Source organism: Anolis sagrei, chromosome 2, assembly GCF_037176765.1.
Source record: "Anolis sagrei isolate rAnoSag1 chromosome 2, rAnoSag1.mat, whole genome shotgun sequence".
Lineage (NCBI taxonomy): Eukaryota > Metazoa > Chordata > Lepidosauria > Squamata > Dactyloidae > Anolis > Anolis sagrei.
Genome location: NC_090022.1, coordinates 49,148,135 through 49,168,207, shown reverse-complemented (window position 1 = coordinate 49,168,207; position 20,073 = coordinate 49,148,135). Strand labels below are relative to the sequence as shown.

Here is a 20,073-nt window from a genome sequence, read left to right as displayed (position 1 = left end):
GAGACAAATCTCCTTTCTGATTAAGTGCTTGGTCTATGTGAACTTTAAAAACCCTTTCTAACTCAAATTCATACCCTGTTTGCTCTCCCAGAGACACCCTTTGTGTTTTCGTTGCATTCATTTCACACACGGTCTGCATTTCACAGCACTCCCTGATTGGCTGCCTTCCAACATATTTACTCACCATCTTCTTCACAAGAAGGATCCACTCTCTGGTCTTGCAGAAATAACAACATAAAATTTCAATATTATCCAGAACCAGTTGACTTTTTTTTTTACTGTGTGTGCTGGCCACTCTGTATGTGATTGCTTTTTAAGAATACTTGTAGAAAGACACACAGGCTACAGAAGAAATGTAAATCAATAGAAAAAAACATTCATGACTTTCCATTGAGAACTGCCTTTTGTCTGTCAGTATCCTAGCTTAGGGACAGCATTCATTTGCCACTAATTGAAATGGATAGAAATTTTGAAGAATGTATTTTTTATTATTTTAGCAATTGAAAACAAGCTACTTCACTTTGTAATATGTGAATAATAATCTGAACTGATTCAAAGTTGGAGAAAAGTTCGAGGAACAGAGTTGAGCACTACCTAATCTTTACTTATGCCCATTGTTCCCAAACTCTCATGTGTTTCAGTAGATCCATTGCTCAAATTCTTATCTTTTTGGCAGAGAAGATGCCATCTGATTGACTTCTATGTGTCCTCAACTGATTGGGATCTTAATTTATGCAATTCCCACAATGTCAAAACTTCAGAGAGGATTTTCTTGTGATTTGTATGGTGAAATGGAACTCCTATAACTCTAAATTTTACCAGTCTTTTAGGTGAATCAGTGAAGCTTCAAGCTATAGGCAGCCCCTACCCAGGAGAGCTTAAATAACCATAGAGGAATATATTGAAGGAGTTTGAACAATAATTCAATCTTGCAAATGTGTAATGCTGAATTGTCAATCCCATAGGCCTGCAATGGATAGGTTTCTAATTATTTGTTATGCCATTCTGTGCATTTCTAATGCATTCCCTGATTAATTATATTCATACTTTACTATCCCCCACAATTTGCAGTCTTTATGCAATCGTGAGAACTGGTGGCAAATTTCCCTTTTGGCTTTAGTAAATGTAAAACCTGTTTTTAAAATGATTTCTGGCTTTTTACTATTCCAAATTAATCTCCAAATAATTTTCTCCTTTGGCATGAGGCATGTTTATCAGTAAATGGGTTGTTTTTTTTTGTTTTGTAAAAACAAATGCACAGTACCTTTACATTATTTAATATTTTATTTTAATCATTGTGTTTTATATTCTGGAATAAAACACATTTCCCTCCTATAAACATCACACTGGTTGGATTAACTTTAAAATCTCTATATTGCAATTTGTTTTAGTTTGATCTCTACTATGGTGCATGTGTTTTCTCCTTTGCAAGAAGAATAATTGTAAATAACAGATTTTGGACTGCCGCAGCATCTTATATGGGGATAAGGTTTGGAAGCAAATGGTAGAGAGGACTTGCTGTTTGACAGGGACAGTAAATTGGAACACAGTTTACGTTTGCAACTTGGCATGAAGTTTGGAAAGCCCTCTAGAGTCTACAAAACATTTGATAGTGAAATTAAAGCAATCTGGTGAATAGGCAGGATTTAAGATACTTTAACAAAAAAAACTTGTCTTAAAATATGAGTAAGGAAGAGCACTTTTAAAATAAAAAATCTAAAGTATCCACATTATTAATTTGACAAATATGAATGTTTGTTATTTCACTGTTAGGAATGAGAATCAGAAAGACATGAGTAGATGGGAGAAATTAAACCTGTCCTTGTTGGGGTGGATCTTCTCTGTGATAAGAATTGATTTTTCCGAGAAAAGTGTACCAAGATATGAAGGAGAATGTAAAATAGAGACGAGGGAGACTTAGCAGGGGTTTTGATTTTCAGTAGTTTTCATATTTGCAGTCCTATGAAAGTTTTAAGATAAATAGAATTTTGGTTATAAACACATTAAATATCAGAGTTTGAACTACAAGTATATATGGATGATGAATGTGATTAGTAAAAACTTTCAGATGTTGCTATGGTCTGATAAAATTATCATGTGGTAAAGTATATGGGGAACATCTGCTCCGGGATCATAACACCGTCACAGCATTTTAGTCCCCAAACTGGTTTTGTGAAGAGAATTCAAGAGTGCAACATGAGAGCTCTACTACATTTACCTTGTGTGGTATTCTTCTGTGCTAATGGCAGCACCGTGTACGCTCCCGCGTTGCATATTTCAGTGCACCAGTTCTGGTTGCTATGAGTTTTCTGGGCTATATGACCATGTTCCAGAAGCATTCTCTCCTGATGTTTCACACATATCTATGGCTGGCATCCTTTGAAGTTGTGAGGTCTGTTGGAAACTAGGAAAATTGGGTTTATATATCTGTGGAATGTCCAGGGTGGTAGAAAGAACTCTTCTCTGTATGAGGCAAGTGTGGATGTTGCAATTGGCCAGCTTGATTTGCATTGAATAGCTTTACAGCTTCAAAGCCTGTCTGCTTCCTGCCTGGGGGAATCCTTTGTTAGGTGACATTGATTGTTTCTTTTCTGGAATTTCCCTGTATTTTGAGTGTTGCTCTTTATTTAGTTTCCTGATTTTAGAGTTTTTTAATACTGGTAGCCAGATTTTGTTCATGTTCATGGTTTCCTCCTTTCTGTTGAAATTGTACACATGCTTGTGGATTTCAGTGGCGCTTCTGTGTAGTCTGACATGGTGGTTGTTAGAGTGGTCCATCATTTCTGTGTTCTCAAATATTGTGCTGTGTCCAGGTTGGTCCATGAGGTGCTCTGCTATGGCTGACTTCTCTGATTGAATTAGTCTGCAGTGCCTTTCTTGTTCCTTGATTCGTGTTTGGGGAGATTTTATGTAGGTATCTATCCATGGTTTTCTGTAAACGTTGTGGTCCAATTATTGATCGGGCTTGAGGATGACTATCTAGAAATGGCAGTTTTCTTTCATTTCCTTTTTCTGTGGTGAATTGGAAGTTTGGATTAGATGCTGTTGAGGTAGTCCAGGAATTTGTTTAGTTCTTCTTCTCCATGGCTCCAAAAGGTGAAGGTGTCATCCACATATCTGAACCAATTATTATTATGTTTATTTAAACCCCACTTTTTTCTCCACAAAGAGACTCAAGGGTTTGCTCGCATTTGCTCTACAAAGGTAGTCAACTGATTACAGTGAAGAAATAAGCAAGAGTGGATAACTAAATGGACCAGGGACCTAAAAGTGACACTTTGGGGCAGTTTCAGCAATGTATGCTATTGGAAAATTATTGTGAGTCTGAAGACAGGTCCCTTCTGATCCTTAAAATGTTGTACAGTTTACATTTTTTTAAAAAAGAAATTTGATGAGGGAAAAAACAGGACTGGGTATGTGGTCTACAGGGATGCCTTTTTCTTTCATTCTCACATACATCACATAAATTACATCTTAATAGCTTTTTTACAGCTGGCTGAATATTTTATCCTCCATTTCAGCACTACATGAGATTTCAAGCTGTTGAGCAGAATAATGGAATTCAGCTTTCTAATAGCAGGTGTCATACCATTTACTCTGTGTAAAAGCATTATTTTTGGGAATCATCTCCCTGAATTTGAAATCCCAACTAAAATAATCCTGGAAATGTTTTCTCCATGCTAATAAATACTTGTTGTTCAAAAAAACCAACAAAAAACCCCCCAACATCAAAGAATAAAATATGATTAAAATGCAATAAAAATATTCAGACTTGTAGAAAATCATTACAAGTAAGTAATGTGGTATGTATGTTCAGTGTTTCAAAGTCTGAACTCAATTTCCTAAGACAATAATGCTTAAAATTCTACCATCTGAAAAAATATAGCTTCAGCCAAGAGCTCATAATTTTGTTTATTTAGAAGATAACTCATTATTTAGGAGAACAACAATAGTTCTATCTTGAATATACTTACTTGGCTTCATTAAGGTTCTTGCATGCTTTGGTTTCTCTCCCTCGCACCTATTTGCACAGCAGTGTGTCTTAGAATCAAGAGTATATCTTTCAGTGGTTATTTCTAGACAGCAGCATCATTGTTTACTTTTAAAAATGTTTTATCCAGTAACATATGTTAGTACTTAAAATAACTTTCTAATTAAGTCCTAATTAATGACTCTATTTGGACAACTAAGCTAGCAACATATGGCTGTTTTCCAAACCAAGAATTATATATATATATATATATATATATATATATATATATATATATATAATTTTAGGACATACACACAAACACAGCAGTTACAATTTCCACCACCACGAGGATTATTTTCTTTCTCAAACCAAACCCAACACGATGTAATGGTTTGAATGTTGAACTAGGACACTCGAGTGTGAATATTTAATCAGCCATGAAAATGTACTAGATTTGGACAAGACACATTCACAGAGTCTTAGAAGGAGCCAATGGCAGACCTCATCTGAACCCTGAAAGGGTTGCCATAAATCAGGAGTAGACAAGTATATTTCATGTTGTGCATAATGGGTAAGTGTGTGTGTGAAAGTTTACTGAGCTGTCATGGATTACAAACCACATCTTGAAATACACTGAATTCTATATGTAGACTTCAGGTGTATATGCGCTTGGTACATAGTTGGTGGTGAAACCAGTGTGAAATGGGAAGGACAAAATAACATTTGTATTATTAACATTTTTCAAAGTTTTCAAGAGAGGCAACCCTTAACCACCACGCCATAATAAGCAGTTCATTACCTATGAAGTGTTAATTCGGTGTGTTGAGCTTTCAACTGTATTGAAGTTTGGTTGTCCTGCTGCATTTCCTAGTCTTTTTTTAAAAAAAAAAATACTGTGTCTAGTCTCCTAGATCAAGAATTTCATTGTTCATTATCTAATATTTTGTGCCTTGATTGCAGTGCAGCTGAGGAAGCAACCATGTGGTAGGAATTAGAAGCCAATCATTCTTGGATTATGCATGGTTATTGCTTTATGTGTTAATGTGATGTGATTCAGTTTGGCGCAACTATGTCGGGTTTTTTTTTAATAATCTTTATCAACAGGGCTGAGATTATGCATGAACCATGATGCTGTATTCTTGAAAACTAGGTTGATACCCCAGTGTTTTAAAACTGCTTTTCAAGAACTAACACCACTTACATCACAGACATTTTCTGTTAGGATATCATGCTCAAATCTCACTTTGGGTGTAATTTTTTTTCCTTGCAGACCAATAAGTAGAATTTTAGATTTCAGCACTGGATCCATAGCTTTCTCAAAGCGTGATGATGATGATGCAGTTTTCTGGCATTGTATATTTCTGTCATTTCTGTGATTGTTCATTTGTATTTTGATTTTTTATCCCACTTGTTGGATGTCCAGAATCAGCAGCATCCACCGCGGTCCTTTTTATCCTGGGCGTTAACCGAGCCAGTATAGACTTTGTTTTGGTTTGCTTCAGTGGCACTAAAGAAGGGGAAAATAATCGAAAGTCAGGGCATAAGTATGCCCAATGGCCAAGCGATAAAGTATCACCAGCCAGAGGCCTATAAATATCTGAGCATACTACAGCTGGACATCAAACATGAAGGTGTGAAAACTGCTCAGCAAAGAATACATTCAAAGGGTCAGAAAAATTCTCAAAAGCAAGCTCAATGGAGGCAATACCATCAAGGCCATAAACTTCTGGGCCATACCTGTCATAAGATACACTGCTGGTATCATAAACTGGACGCAGGCAGAACTTGGCAATTTGGACAAAAAAACCAAGAAAACTTATGACCATTCATAATTCACTACATCCTTGCAGTGATGATAACCAGCTCTATCAGCCTAGAAAGTCCAGTGGCAGAGGACTTTTACAAGTAAAACAAGCAGTTGAAGAAGGAAAACACACCCTGGCAAAATATGTAAAGGAAAGCCAAGAATCTACCTTTAATTGAAGTCAATAATCGGAAACTTCTCAAAGCACAGCAGACAAAAAATCAGTACAAAAAAGCTACATTCCCAACCAGAGCTGACAGCTGGCACAACAAAGCATTGCATGGGCAGTTCCTTGACAAAATTGAAGGAAAAGTTGATAAGGAGAAGACCTGGCTATGGCACATGAATGGATCACTGAAGAAGGAGACAGAAGGCCTGATTCTTGCAGCCCAGGAGCAAGCCATCAGAACCAATGCAATTAAGGCCAGGATTGAAAAATCAGCTGATGACCCAAAATGCAGACTGTGCAAGGAAGCTGATGAAACCATGGACCATATCCTCAGTTGTTGCAAGAAAATTGCACAGACAGACTACAAACAAAGGCACAACCCTGTGGCCCAAATGATTTACCTGCCAGCAGTAAAGAATTGGTGGGATCATAAACCTGCAATGGTAGTAGAAAATGAACACGCAAAAATACTGTGGGACTTTCGAATCCAGACTGACAAAGTTTTGAAACACAATACGCCAGACATCGCAATTGTGGAGAAGGAAAAAGTTTGGATTATTGATGTTGCCATACCGGGTGACAGTCGCATTGAGGAAAAACAACAAGAAAAACTCAGCCCTTATCAGGACCTCAAAATCAAATTGCAAAGGTTCTGGCATGAACCAGTACAGGTGTTCCCAGTAGTCATCAGCATACTGGGTGCCGTGCCAAAAGATCTCAGCCGGCATTTGGAAACAATAAACATTGACAAAATCACAATCTGTCAACTGCAAAAGGGCACCTTACTTGGATCTGCACGCATCATTCGAAAATACACCACACAGTCCTAGACACTTGGGAAGTGTTCAACTTGTGATTTTGTGATATGAAATCCAGCAGATATATCTCATTTGCTGTGACATACTGTGTCTTTGTGTCAGTAATAATAATAATAATAATAATAATAATAATAATAATTTTATTCTTATATACTACCACCATCTCCCCGAAGGGACCCGAGGCAGCTTACACACGACACAAGGTGCCTAAAAACAGAACATAAAATAAACACAGTATAAAATACAATAAGTAAATCACATACACGTATAAAACACCAATGAAAACTCAATAAAAAAGTGCAAAGCTTGGGTTGTCACTGTTTATGAAGTGGAAATACTGACTGACTGTTCCTATGGAAAACATGAAGCTCTTAGAGTAACAATGTGTTCTTATAAAATAATAATTAGCAGTAGGATGTTGAATTTGAATACCTTCTGTGGCATTTAAAACACATGGTAGGGATAGAGTGGTATCAGTCACAGATATGTACTATCATTCAATAAACCTAGGTGCTAGTGTAAGTGCAGTAAAAGAGTTCTATTAGTAATTTGCAGTCACTTAAATAATTTAGCCTGAAATGTATTAACGAGATCTTGTAGAACCCACAAAATTACTGCACTGAATAAAAAATTGAGGTGATAACAACTTTCTCTATAGGACTAAATTTAGTAAGTCCCAAATTGCTTGCTTCCCCATATGAGATGTAGGAGCATAGTCTGTGCTGCTAGTAGAGCAGAGGAGGAATCGATCTCAGGAAGTACTTTGGTGACAACTTCTGTAACCGATGGGTGATCACATTGGTATGATTTATTATATGGATTCATTTTTAATCTTACGGAGTAGCCACTGAACACTGCAGTTAGCTGCAGCTCACTATAGTACAACTCTTAGCAAGATGTCTATGGTTAATATTCAGATTTCAGTGAGGTTTTTATGTGTGTTTCACTGCCTAGTCATTGAATTTATTACACTGTCCAACATACATTTTGGTGTCTCAAATGTTAGCTGTGTTTCTGGGTATATTTGATCTGCTGATTTCAAAAAATGGAACCATTTCCCCCCTATCAGCACTAGCTTTTGAAAAATATAACATATGCCATCTACCAGTCACCACCTGCTTGCCCATAGAAAACCAAGATAACCATATCTAAGAAACCAGATCTGATGTGGTCTATCCTATGTAGTTTTTTGAATTAGGAACAGGCCTAAAAACTGTGACACTGAGAATTTCTGTTTCTTGGGCTGTGATATCATTAGATCTAGATCTGATTCAGACTAAATCTAATTTAATCCTGTTGAAATTGTTATATGAACCATCAATTGAAGCCTCCCCAAATTGATTGCTAGGCCCATCTGAATTTAACTTCCTAACCCATCTGAAGTAATTGCTGAATGGTAAGATAAAATATGTCAACAAATATGGAAAACAAAACAATGGCCCACAGATTGGAAGTGCGCAGTATTTGAAGTGCTCATTCCAGTTCCCAAGAAAGGAGAAAGCAGTAATCACAGGACCATTGCATCGATTTCACATGCATGCAAAGTGATGCTCAAAATCCTATAACAGACTTTTTTTCCATATATGGAGTGAGAAATACCATGTGTCCAAGTTGCATTCAGGAGAGAAAGAGGTACTTGGTGTCATATTGTCAGCATATACCTAATAATGAAGCATTCTGTAGAATTTCAAAAGAAAATTAGCCTGTGCTACAGCAAAACCTTTAATTTTATAGATCACCTCAACTATAGATTTCTCTTAGAGAAATAGGCTTGCCACAATGCTTCATTGTCCTGATGTGTAAACTCTTAATTCTGTTAAAGCATAATATTGAGCAATGGGATGGTTTCCAGTAGTCAAGGGGATCAGGCAGCGCTGCATTTTATTATTTTGGCATACAAGATAAACACCATGCCTGCAAATGATCTTGTCAAGCAGTTTCATGTAAATATTAAAGGGTATTGGGGAGAGAATGGCACCTTGTGGGACACCATATAACAGCTTCTTTTTTTGAGGAGCAGCTATCCCCAAGCACCGCCCCCAAGCAATACCTGAGAGGTACGACCACAACCACTGCAGCACAGTGCCTCCAATTGCCAGTCCCTCCAGGAGTTCTAGAAGGATACCGTGGTCAATGATATTGAAGGCCGCTGAGGGGTCTAGATGCACCAATAGGGACACAAAGCCCTTGTCAGTGTTAAGACTGAGATCATCCACTAAGGTGACCATAGCAGTCTCAACTCTATATCCCCTGAAGCCAGTTTGAAATGGGCCAAGGAAGTGTGTGTCATCCAAGACTGCCTGGAGTTGCCTTTTCAATCACCTTGAAGGAAGTTATTAACAGTAAAGGCAACACTTACATGAATTTCATTAATTCAGTGGATCTATTCTACTTAGGACTATCAATTTGAATTTAGGTTCATGTGTGCTTTAAATGAGAACCAGCATGTTGTAGTGCTTTGAGTGTTGTACAGTTACTCTGGAGACTAGGGCTTTAATCCCAATCAGCCATGGAAATCCACTCTGTGACCTTGGGTAAGTCTCACTGTCATGCTTTAAAATTTAAAATAAATAAATGAAATTATAAGAATAAAAGTACTATAAACAGACTACACATAGATTATTGGACTTTGTCAATTTAACCTTTAACCTTTTTTTGAAATGCTATTGTACTTTACATCTTGAAATCAGGTGGTTTTAACCTACACTGGAAATAAGTGTAATTGCCTTTAATAATAATAATAATAATAATAATAATAATAATAATAATAATAATAATAACAACAACAACTTTATTTATATACCGCTCTATCTCTACGGGGGCTGGGAATTAAATGCAATGCTATGGCAGGCAACAATAATATTAGGTACAGGTCTGTGGCTGTTCATTCCAGGGCTGACTAGAGGAAATGATCTGGGTAATTGGTAGGAAGAATAAGGCCGTATTCGACAATGTATAGGGCTGAGTTAGAACTGGCCATTTTCAAAGGCTTGTTGAAACCACCAGGTCTTCAAGCTCTTACAAAAGGAGGGGAGGGATGGGACCTGTCTTATTTTCCTTGAAAGGACGTTCCAGAGGCGGGGGCCACCACTGAGAAGGCCCTCCTCGTCCCCACCAACCACGCTTGAGGCGGTAGTGGGACCGAGAGGAGGGCCTCCCCGGAAGATCTTAGAGTTCGCCTTTTCGAACTAAGAAGAAATTTCTTTTGAAACTGAACATTGTGTGACATGACTAGTACATTTACATAATATTGAATGGGGAGACATTTCTTTGTAAAATCCCATATCAGTGTCTGTCCATCTCTAATCCTAATTAACACTATTACGTAATGTCTCTGCAGCATTCCACATGTTTCTTACTTATTCTGATTTTTGAAAAGCGAATTTCCCATATCTTCTCTGCGGGTGTGGATTTCTTTGTGTCTGTATGTGTGGGTTTTGATGTACATGGCTACTGAAATTTGAAAAGACACAGCATGTGGTTGTGAGAGGGGTTTATATCCTACAAGGCTACTTTGTACAAACACCTGTTTGATCATCCAGTCTAACTCCCCATCTCGTTCCATTGTTGATGATCTCAAAGGAGAGCATAGTGACCATGGGCCTTCGTAGTGGCAAGCATAGGTCTCAAAAATGTAACATCGACCTCATCTCATTTCCATTATCCACTCGTAATATGTGGTCTCTCCCTCACATTGGCTTAGATAGCTTAAGAGAACCAGCTGCACAATATAATAAAAAGTTGAATGTTCAAAGAATATGAACAAAATGATCCCCGTGGGTATTAACCTTCCTGATTTGGTCTTAAAACCAGAACTGGCTGACCACTTATAATGAATGCTTCAGCTAAACCCCTGTAAGGGCCTGATTTTTGTATTAAATGCCTGAGCTTCTGAACAGGCAAGCAGCAAGATTAAAGAACCTGACTAGTTCCTTCTGACCTTTAGCTGCATGAATATTGCCTTTTTAAAATCAGTCTTTGCCCATATTGTAGGTGAGATAAACTGAAGATAGCCAAAAATATATTTTGATTGCCACAAAGAACGTGCTCTGTTTATGACTCATATCTCTTTAGATAATAACTCTCTATGTTCAGCTTTTAATATGCACTTCCCCCCCCCCTCTTCTTTCTTGTAGCAACAGTCTCCCAGATAAGAAAACCACCAAGCAAAAATCACGACACTTCAGAAGCAGCAGCCCAGTCTTTCCCCAGAGTAAGCGAAGGAAAAAATAGCTAAAGTATAAACTACTATATTGTGTGATGGAAATTTCTAAGCTCTTTTTGCTTCCTCGAACTCTTTGGTTTTAAGCATTCCCATTTCTAAATGTATTTAATTGAAAATAGGTTTCATTGTTAGCAGTGAAAATTACTCCTAGCAAAACATGTGTTTTTTTATTTAAAGCACTGGAACAAATGCATCTGTATTGTATAAAATATTTAAATATTTAAATCATTCCTATTAAAGTTGTTTTCAAACAATATTGGTACTATTTTAGATTTTGGAACAGGCAAGGGCAAACTTCAATTCTCCAGGTCCTTTGGATTTCAACTACCACAATTCCTAACAGCCGGTAAGCTGGCTGGGATTTCTGGGAGTTGTAGTCCAAAACACCCGGAGTGCCGAAGTTTGCATATGTCTATTTTAGAACGTGTTAGTCTAGTCAATGGTTCTCAGCCTGTGGGTCCCCAGATGTTTTGGCCTTCAATTCCCAGAAATCCTAACAGCTGGTAATCTGGCTGGGATTTCTGGGAGTTGTAGGCCTAAATACCTAGGGACCCACAGGTTGAGAACCACTAGCTAGTCACACCCCCCCCCCCCCTATTGCTTTTCATTTGCCTCCCTTCCAGCCATCACTGCTTTTGATGCTTCATAGTGATGGTGTAAGCCATTGACTATATATTTAGGCTGATAGCTTATTGAGGAAGCCTTTATGGGTGGACCATTACTTTATTTTACACACTAACAAAATCTATCCTATTTACAAAGAATTTTAAGGGAGGAAAAATGTAGCTCATGTATAGAGGTAGTGTCACTTTGCAGGCCTTCTGTTCCACCTGGAGTAAAATGCATTCTCAAAACACATCTGCATGCTTCCTGTTTTATTCTTAAAATGGCTTGACCTTCATAAGCTCATTGGAAAATATTGTGTATTCTTAGGAAATAGAATAATTCAATGATGGTAAATGAAATTATCCCAGTGTCTTGTAAGTATTTTAAAATACTGACAGTAAGGATTTTGTCCACTTGCCTAAGGATGGGCAACTATAGGGGTTGACTGGGGACTCTGAAGGGTCAAATGCCCTCATTGCCACCCCACTGTGGCTCGGTCCCCCTGAATTTTCAAAAAGGTCAGCAGTATCCCCAAGCCCCCAACAAGGTCACGACTGGTCACTTTACATTTTCATGCTTGAGAAGATAAACCCTAAATTAGCTTTTCTATCCAATAGATCACTCTTTCCCTTGCTGTGTTAACCTAAACACCATCAAAATCTGTTTGATGAATGAATAACAAAAGAATTCACCTACTCATATGTTTATATTTCACCCTCAGAGTTAATTTTCTTTGTCTAAATCCTTGTCTTCTAATGCAGGTTATATTAATGTAAATTACACAAGCTCAAATCCACTCAATAGTCCCAACAACAGTAAATCCACTGACTCTGGAGGAATTTACTAAGCCAGTTCTATCAATACAGTAAGCCGCACCTAATTGAAACCAAAGTAATAATAGTAGTTTCTGCTTCTAACATTTTGACATGGTTGGAAACATTGTTGGGTTTATTCCTATTCATTATTCTCCTATCACTAATTAATAATGTATTGCGTTTTACTATTTCACATGATATGGCATCATGTAAGCTCAAAGGCCCACCAATTGCATAAAAAAGCCTTTTGGGCAGAGCATGTCTCTCATCACTTTCTTCAGCTTCAAGTTACAGTGGCAGATGGAGCGATGGGTAGAAGTTAAAATGCTTCCCTTCCTGTGCAGCTTGGACTCAGAATTGAGCCTTGATCTCCTCTTGCCATGACAGATTACCAAACATTGTTATATTGAAAGCTTCAATACATGCATGCTAAGTATCTTAAAGCAAAAAAATTACTTTGGCATTGTTGATAATTTTGTATAGACAGTGAACCAGAAGAGAATATAATGGGAGGAATTTGAGATCAAGTTAAGCCCTTTTATGTATTATACTGGTTTGTTTTTACTCTGCCTTTTCCCTAAAGCTGGAACTCGAAATGGCTTGTGTCCCATTTGTTTCATTAAGAACGTTTAAGCATATGCTTAACTTAGGATGCCGTTATACATATGTTCTCTGAAATGTCTCCTTGCCTCATGGATGCTAGACATTCCTATAGAGCCCATACTTGGGCTGAGTAACCACACACACACACACACACAAATATCAAGACTGGATCTTCCTTCCTCCCTTCAATGCACAAAATGTTCACAGAAATAGCTTCTGCAGTTTTCAGGGATCCCTCTCCATCTTACTGCTTATCCCATTCAGTGGAGTTCTGTGCATTTTCAAGAAGGCTGGAAAAGCTTCTGTGTGAAATAAGAGTAAGTTCACTTCCACTGGCCCTGTTACATTCAACTCAGTGACAACTTTTGGCTTATCACAAATGTACGAAATTGAATAACCATCACTTTGTAGTTACATGTTAAGCTAGAGGCATACCCAAAATAGTAAAGGACTCCATTGTGGATATGTTTTAAATATACTCATCGATGGAGTGCTTCAGAACAACAGAATTTTGATGGTTTTATTGGTGAATTTTAAAGTGTATAAAATATGGTCGTTGTGAATAATTAATAGAATGACCACAAAATCCCCATGGTTTTTGTAAAAACAGCTTTGCTTTAGAAATACCTTTTGCTTACATTTTCTCACACTAGAGGACTTTGCTAATTCCCCCCCCCCCCCCAACATGGTATGCTTAAGGGTAGTGGGGAAATTGCTTTGTATTTCAATAATTAATCAGTTTATTTGTAATTCCTGAACTTATGCAAACAGAAATATATATCTAATTTGAGCATGTTTTTATGGTGTTGGCATCATATGGTGCTTCTGTGAGGCTGCCCTAAGTCCCCCCTCGGGGGTGAGAAGGGCGGGGTATAAATATAGGAAATAAATAAATAGTATATTTCAATTTTCACACTTCTCCAAAATGTGTACACCTTGGTTAAAATGAATAAATCTGTGGAAAATACATATTTCTTTTTGCACAGACTTTTTATCCGCACCTCCACCCTTTAAAAATTGATGCAGAAATGGGAAAGAAAGGACACGAATGATCCAAAGTTGTAGAAATACGAACAGGCAGATTTACTCACCCTTAGGTCTAGTGTGTACAGTTAGTAATAAAATGCCATTATATAACACACTTTATCTTGAGTCATTTGAGACACATTTTCCTTCAACTGCCAGAATTAGTTGAGCTCCGCCCTGTAAAGCTCAAAAGGACTGATTGAAAAGGGAGATTTGTGCATGCCTGACTTTTGTGGACTGCTTTTTAGAAGCTACTGTTTAGCTTCATTTTAGCCCTGTTGAGTCCCATTCCAGAATGTGTTTCTTCTCCTGACCCCTCACCCAGAGTACTCTTAAAGGTCTGATTATCATTATTTTTGTTCATTGCTCTTTCTTTGGTTATTCACTATGTCAAATAAATAAGCAATAAAGTGCAAAATAAAACAAATAAAAATTTTATTTTCTTGGATTTGGTTGTGAATAGTCTTTTGCAAGACTAGCGAACTCTGTGTCTGCAGTTAAATGAATCATTCCTACATCAAGTATAGAAAGCAACTTGCGAGAAAGCAACTTTCTTTGTTTTGTTTCAATTTGGATTCTTTTTCTCTTTCCAGAAGTAATTATTGTTGTAGAAACGATCCTCTGGTCCACTGTGTTCAATTTTTTAACAAATTGTGCATTCAGACTATGGTCCCATGAAAGAGTGAAAACATTAATTAAGAAATACATGAAGACCATCCTGTCAGCATCTTTAGAAAGTTGAGTTTTGTTGGTCTGGAGTGATGCTGCTAGGCACATCATGACCAGAAAGGTATATATAGTTAGAACTGAGAAAAGATAGACATGGAAGTAGCTTAGGTGGAAAAGTTATGAACTTGGAGTAACTTTCAGAGATTTAAGAGTATTTTAATTTCCGAAAGGTTCTATAAGTTTTATATCTCAAATGCTTATACATTATTGTCTTTAAATCCTGCATAGCGCTCTCTCTCTCTCTCTCTCTCTCTCTCTATATATATATATATATATTTATACACACACACACACACACACACACACATATGTGTGTGTGTGTGTGTGTATTGTTGTGGAAACACCAGTGAATATATGGCAGCCATGTTTAACACATGACACACAGAGCTATTAATGGTATTAAAAGGAATTTACCTCATAAAAGGCACTTCCAGTGTGATTTACAGTCTAGCAAAAGCTGTATTATGATGATAATTTTATAGGGCAATGAAGTTGCCAGTAGTGGATTAAACTGAAATTCACCAGGTCTACTAAAGGGCCAGTGCTTTAGAGTGCTGGCAGAAGTTCAAGAAATGTCTTCATCTCCCTTCGGTCCTCTACTGAAAAAAAAAAGAAAAAGTGTGGGACGTTTCCAGATATTCAATCAGGTTTTGGTAGTTCCAAAGGGCTTGCTAATGTTTTGCTACTCTCATCCTCAACTTCATCGGAATCTACAGTTCCATCAGCACAAGGCCACCATTGCACCAGATTGAATAGACACATATATTTTGAAGAAACGTCTGGGTTAATCATAACATAACCACAACAGAGTTCCATCATATTTTCCATTAATAAGCATTTTAAATATCATGTCTAGAAAACAATGGTAGATAATAAAGTGGATTGAAGTTGGACAATGCCGCTCATTTCCTTTGAGAATCTTTTAAATCCTGGAGTATGTCTGCAGGATTTCTGATTAGGTGATTAAAAGACTGTTCATGGGAACAAAAGCTTGTGCATACTTGTAAGTGCTTAAACAGCTATTCAGAATGTCTATGCTAGCTATTTTTCCCATCCACATTTTGTTTCTATTTTTCATGATTTTTACTTGTCAAAGTTTCTTACTCATAGACAACCATGAAACAGCAATCTTTAAGGCAAGAAACATCTCAACTCTTAGTAAGATACTATTGATTCCATTAAACACAGATCGGTTTTCCACCTGACTTCTAACATCATATATTTTCCATACAAGAATCAACACACAGCTGTTCTGACCATAACAAAATAACTGAAGTTTTGCTTCTATAGCGGATCTTGTTCTCAATAAAGTTGTGCATATCTCATACATTGGTTTCCTGGTTCCTTCTAACATGAACAGTTAAACTCTTCTAGAATATGTAACAAAAGCTTTATTGACCAAGCTTTAGGTTTTTAAAGCTTCCAGATATCCGAACTCACTTCATCCTTGTTGTGCTGCCATCTGGTCTGTGTTGGCATAGTCAATATTAACATCTCACTCTCTGCACAAGGGTGGTTGGAAATAAATAAGAACTTCAACTGTTCCAACAAAAACAAGTGATGTGCATCCACAATTGTCTGCCTTTTTGGGTTCAGAATGTGGATAAGTAAAGCAAAGCATTTCAATACTTGATTATTGAAGTGTGATTTCCAAGTTTTGGTGACCCTATGCAAACCTATCCCAGGATCTTTTAAAAGAGGGTTTGCCTTTGCCTTCTTTGGAGGAGCAGAGAATGTGACATGCTTAAGATCAATTAATAGGTTTCCATGGAACTCTGTAAAACTGTCACATTGGATGAATAGAGGCGTGGATATGACAGTGTTTACAACCCAAGTAGAGTTCAAAGTCATGTCACTAGAGAAGCAAAGAAGATATTGTAAAATACAATTGGTCAAGACTGGAAACATGGCAAAGCAAAATAGATAAGCAAAGGTAGGATCAGGGATGGCTGAGGAATGTCAAGTACCTTAACTGAATCTACCACTTACCTTATTCACCACCTGGCAGGGGCTAATGAGATAGCATAAGTCCTGAAAATTCGAGGATCTGCAGAAATTGAGGGTAGTGGTTATTTTCACTACACACATTTTTCCCAATTATTTTTATTTATAAGTATCATAAAAGAACATTAAACAAGTACTACACACATTCTTAAATCTTTAATACCAGCATTGCAGCTGAACCCAGCCTGGATTTCAACGTATGTAGTTACTCCCTGAGCAAAGGGTCCCTTGATACTAGAAGAAGACAAGATTCCTCTACTACCAATGATAGTCAAGTATCAAGCATTCCTTGACTATCACCATAACCTTTATTCTTATTAATTTAGGAATTAAAATAATTTCCTCATAAGAATATTGATGTCTGGAATATTATCTGGCTCACAGTCTTGATATTGTGTTAGAATCCACGTTGCCTTGAATTAGATAGCATGCCTAAAATACACTTTAACAGATTTTACAACCAATCAGAATGAAATGTGATCACAATAAACAGGCTCTGGAGGTTCTTATATTATCAAATTGCTGTAATAACTGTATATTTTTCCTGTTAATAAAAATTAACCATAAAATGTTAATTGGCCTTGGCCATTAAACTATTCATATGGAACCTACAGCCTTCATGCATTAAATCCAGGAAATAATATAGCAGCAATGAGTACTACTGAGGTGCCCCATTTAATGTTTACATGTGGAAAATAAAGAAATCCCCTATTTATATCACTAGGATTCACAGCATGGTCAAAAAGTGGTTAAAATATGGAAACCATATTCCCGAACAGTACTATATATATAGGAAACTCACTGCCCACAATCTGAAATGCACAATGAACAGCAGAACGTGGACTGAGTGAAAAAAATGATACCTGTATTACCTATGCAATGGTTCACATCAACAATAACTTTGAACACTGTAAGCAAAGGTACTGCCACATGTAGAAGCCTTTTCAGCCATATGAAAGTTTTGAACCTATACCAAAATGACAGGATGGTGCTATCCAAAAAAAACCTGAGATGACCATGCAGTCCCAATCCCATTGCTTGGAACCAAGTGGCCTGGAGTTTCTTTCTTCCTTTACTCAGGAGATAATTAAGCTTTTTCTTGTTGGTTGTTCCCCAAACATATTTGTTAAAAGGGGGATTAGATCTAGGGTTTTTTGGGGGGAGGGGGATTGCTATAGTACAACTGGCCATTTAATTTAAATATATTTGTTGTCAGGGTTCTGCCAGACAGTGTAAACTGAAAAATCTTTCGAATACAATGATGGACAAAATGCCAACTTGCTTTCCCAAAACTAAGTTGTGTTGAAGTTTATTTAACCTACCTCCTAGGCAAAGATCAAAAAACTCTATTAACAGGCAAGTTGACCCCACAGAGCAAGAAACCAGCCATCCACATGGGGGGAACTCAGAAATTCTCAAAGTCATAAGGCCATTCTTATTTATTTACTTGTTTTAGAATTATAGCCATCTAGAAGAGCTAAAAGGAATTTATGCTGTTGTTCTTGGCAAAACTATGCCTCTCAGCAGGACTAGGACAAAGAGGGAAGCAGCTTCCTAAACAAACCACATTGCACTTCCTGTTATAGACGTGTTCTTATAATTTCTTGTAACCTATGGTTATGTAATTTATTATCATAAAAACCTTTTTATAGCAATGGAGGCAGGAGGTCTTGAGCAGTGCCTTTTGAGGTATCTGATGCAAAGGACAAACAGTAATTTCTTCCCTCAAATGGCCAGTATCAGCAACATATTTGTGCCCATTGCTCAGCACCATTGTTCTTTCTTTCCTGCAGATATGCTATGGAGTAGAAGCCAATAGCTTATGGACAAGCATCTGTCCATTGACCACTAGTGTATGTACTACTGGCCTAGAGTGGATTACCTCTCACTCCTCCTGAAAGCAAACCCAGGGTATCTACGTATAATTTAAAAAAACATCCTTTCCTCTGAGTAGAACGATTTCTAGTCCCGCTTGCTCTCAATCATGTGGCTACCTCACTTGGCTTCACTGTTTTTCAATAGACTTTTCCCATCTTTAAAAAAATAATAATGGCAGACTGACAGTATGCTGATGATGCAGAGTTCTGTCCATCCAGTTACAAATAAACTGTTTCTCTACTTAATTAGGAGTAATGGGCTAAATGAGGGGGAACAAACTAAAACTACATGTAGATAAAATACAGGTCCTTCTGGTCAGCTAGAGGGCAAATTAGGGAATGGAGATTCAATCTGTGCTGGACAGGGTTACACCTCTCAGGAAAACTCAAACTCACAGCTTGGGTGTGCTTCTGGACTCAGGTCTGAGCTTGGATACTCAGATCTTTTTACGGGCCAATAATGCATTTGAACAATTAAATAGGACACTACTTGCTTATATTCAGTTTGGATTATTGTGACTAATTTGATGTAGGTCTAATACTGGAAATTCTTAGGAAACGTCAGCAGATTCAAAATGCTGTGGCCAGTCTGTTGACTATGACTAAGTATTGGGGTCATGCACTGGCTTTTGGTCCATCTGCAGGCAGAATTCAAAGTTCTGTTTTGGCATTTAAAGTCCTACACGTCTTGAGTCCAGACTATCTGAATGACCATATCTCCATCAGTACAAGACCTGCAAGGGGGGGGGGGGCTTTCTCTCAATCCCTCCTTCACAGGCACAGTTGGTGAGGACTCAGGAGAAAGTCAGGCATCCTCACATGAAAGCATAGCTCCTTGCAAAAGGGAAGATTATGATCAGACTTTGCAGCAATTGTAAAACACCCTACAATAAAAATACTCTTAAGCATTGCAGAACCAAGGAAAATGTATTTTGAGCATTTGGATGGGGACTACTTTCTTCACTGAGAACTAGCAGAACATATTTATATGAAGCAACCTCCCAGGCTTTGAAAACAAAAATGATAAACGTTTCATATTCATATTTCAGAAGAGACTTTATTAATTAAAACAGACCGCTAGAACATGGACTGATAAGTTAAATAAGTTGTTTCTTGAGAAGGGCTTTACCCGCTGAAAAGCTGAGTGGGCAGAAGTAATGAGATTATACTGAATGATCCAAAAGATCCTTCCTCCTAGTCTATCTATCTTGACCTCACTTATTCTCTTCTCACCACTTTCTCTTCTCGTCTTTCATCACTTCCTTAGAATGAAGCATTTTCAGAAGAGCACTCTGAGTAACTTTCCTGTCTTAGAACAGGGTTCCCATAATAAAGTCTTTAGTTTCTTTCTCCAGGCCGTTGGTGTCTTTTCTTCTTAATCAGATTTCTATCCACTGCATGCACTCTATTATGGATTATGTTGG

The 20,073-nt window shown here is 37.4% G+C and overlaps 1 protein-coding gene across 2 annotated transcripts in view; it reads left to right on the top strand.

Moving 5' to 3' along the window:
- The window catches only part of RAD18 (RAD18 E3 ubiquitin protein ligase), a 185,385-nt gene extending 170,898 nt beyond the window's left edge, over window positions 1-14,487 (top strand). For both annotated transcript variants that reach the window (XM_060766287.2, XM_067463488.1), the window contains one exon: window positions 10,901-14,487. In XM_060766287.2, coding sequence (XP_060622270.2) covers window positions 10,901-10,997 — 97 coding nt within the window. In that variant the 3' untranslated portion in view covers window positions 10,998-14,487. The remainder of the gene's footprint in view (window positions 1-10,900) is intronic.
- Window positions 14,488-20,073: the final 5,586 nt, after the last annotated feature.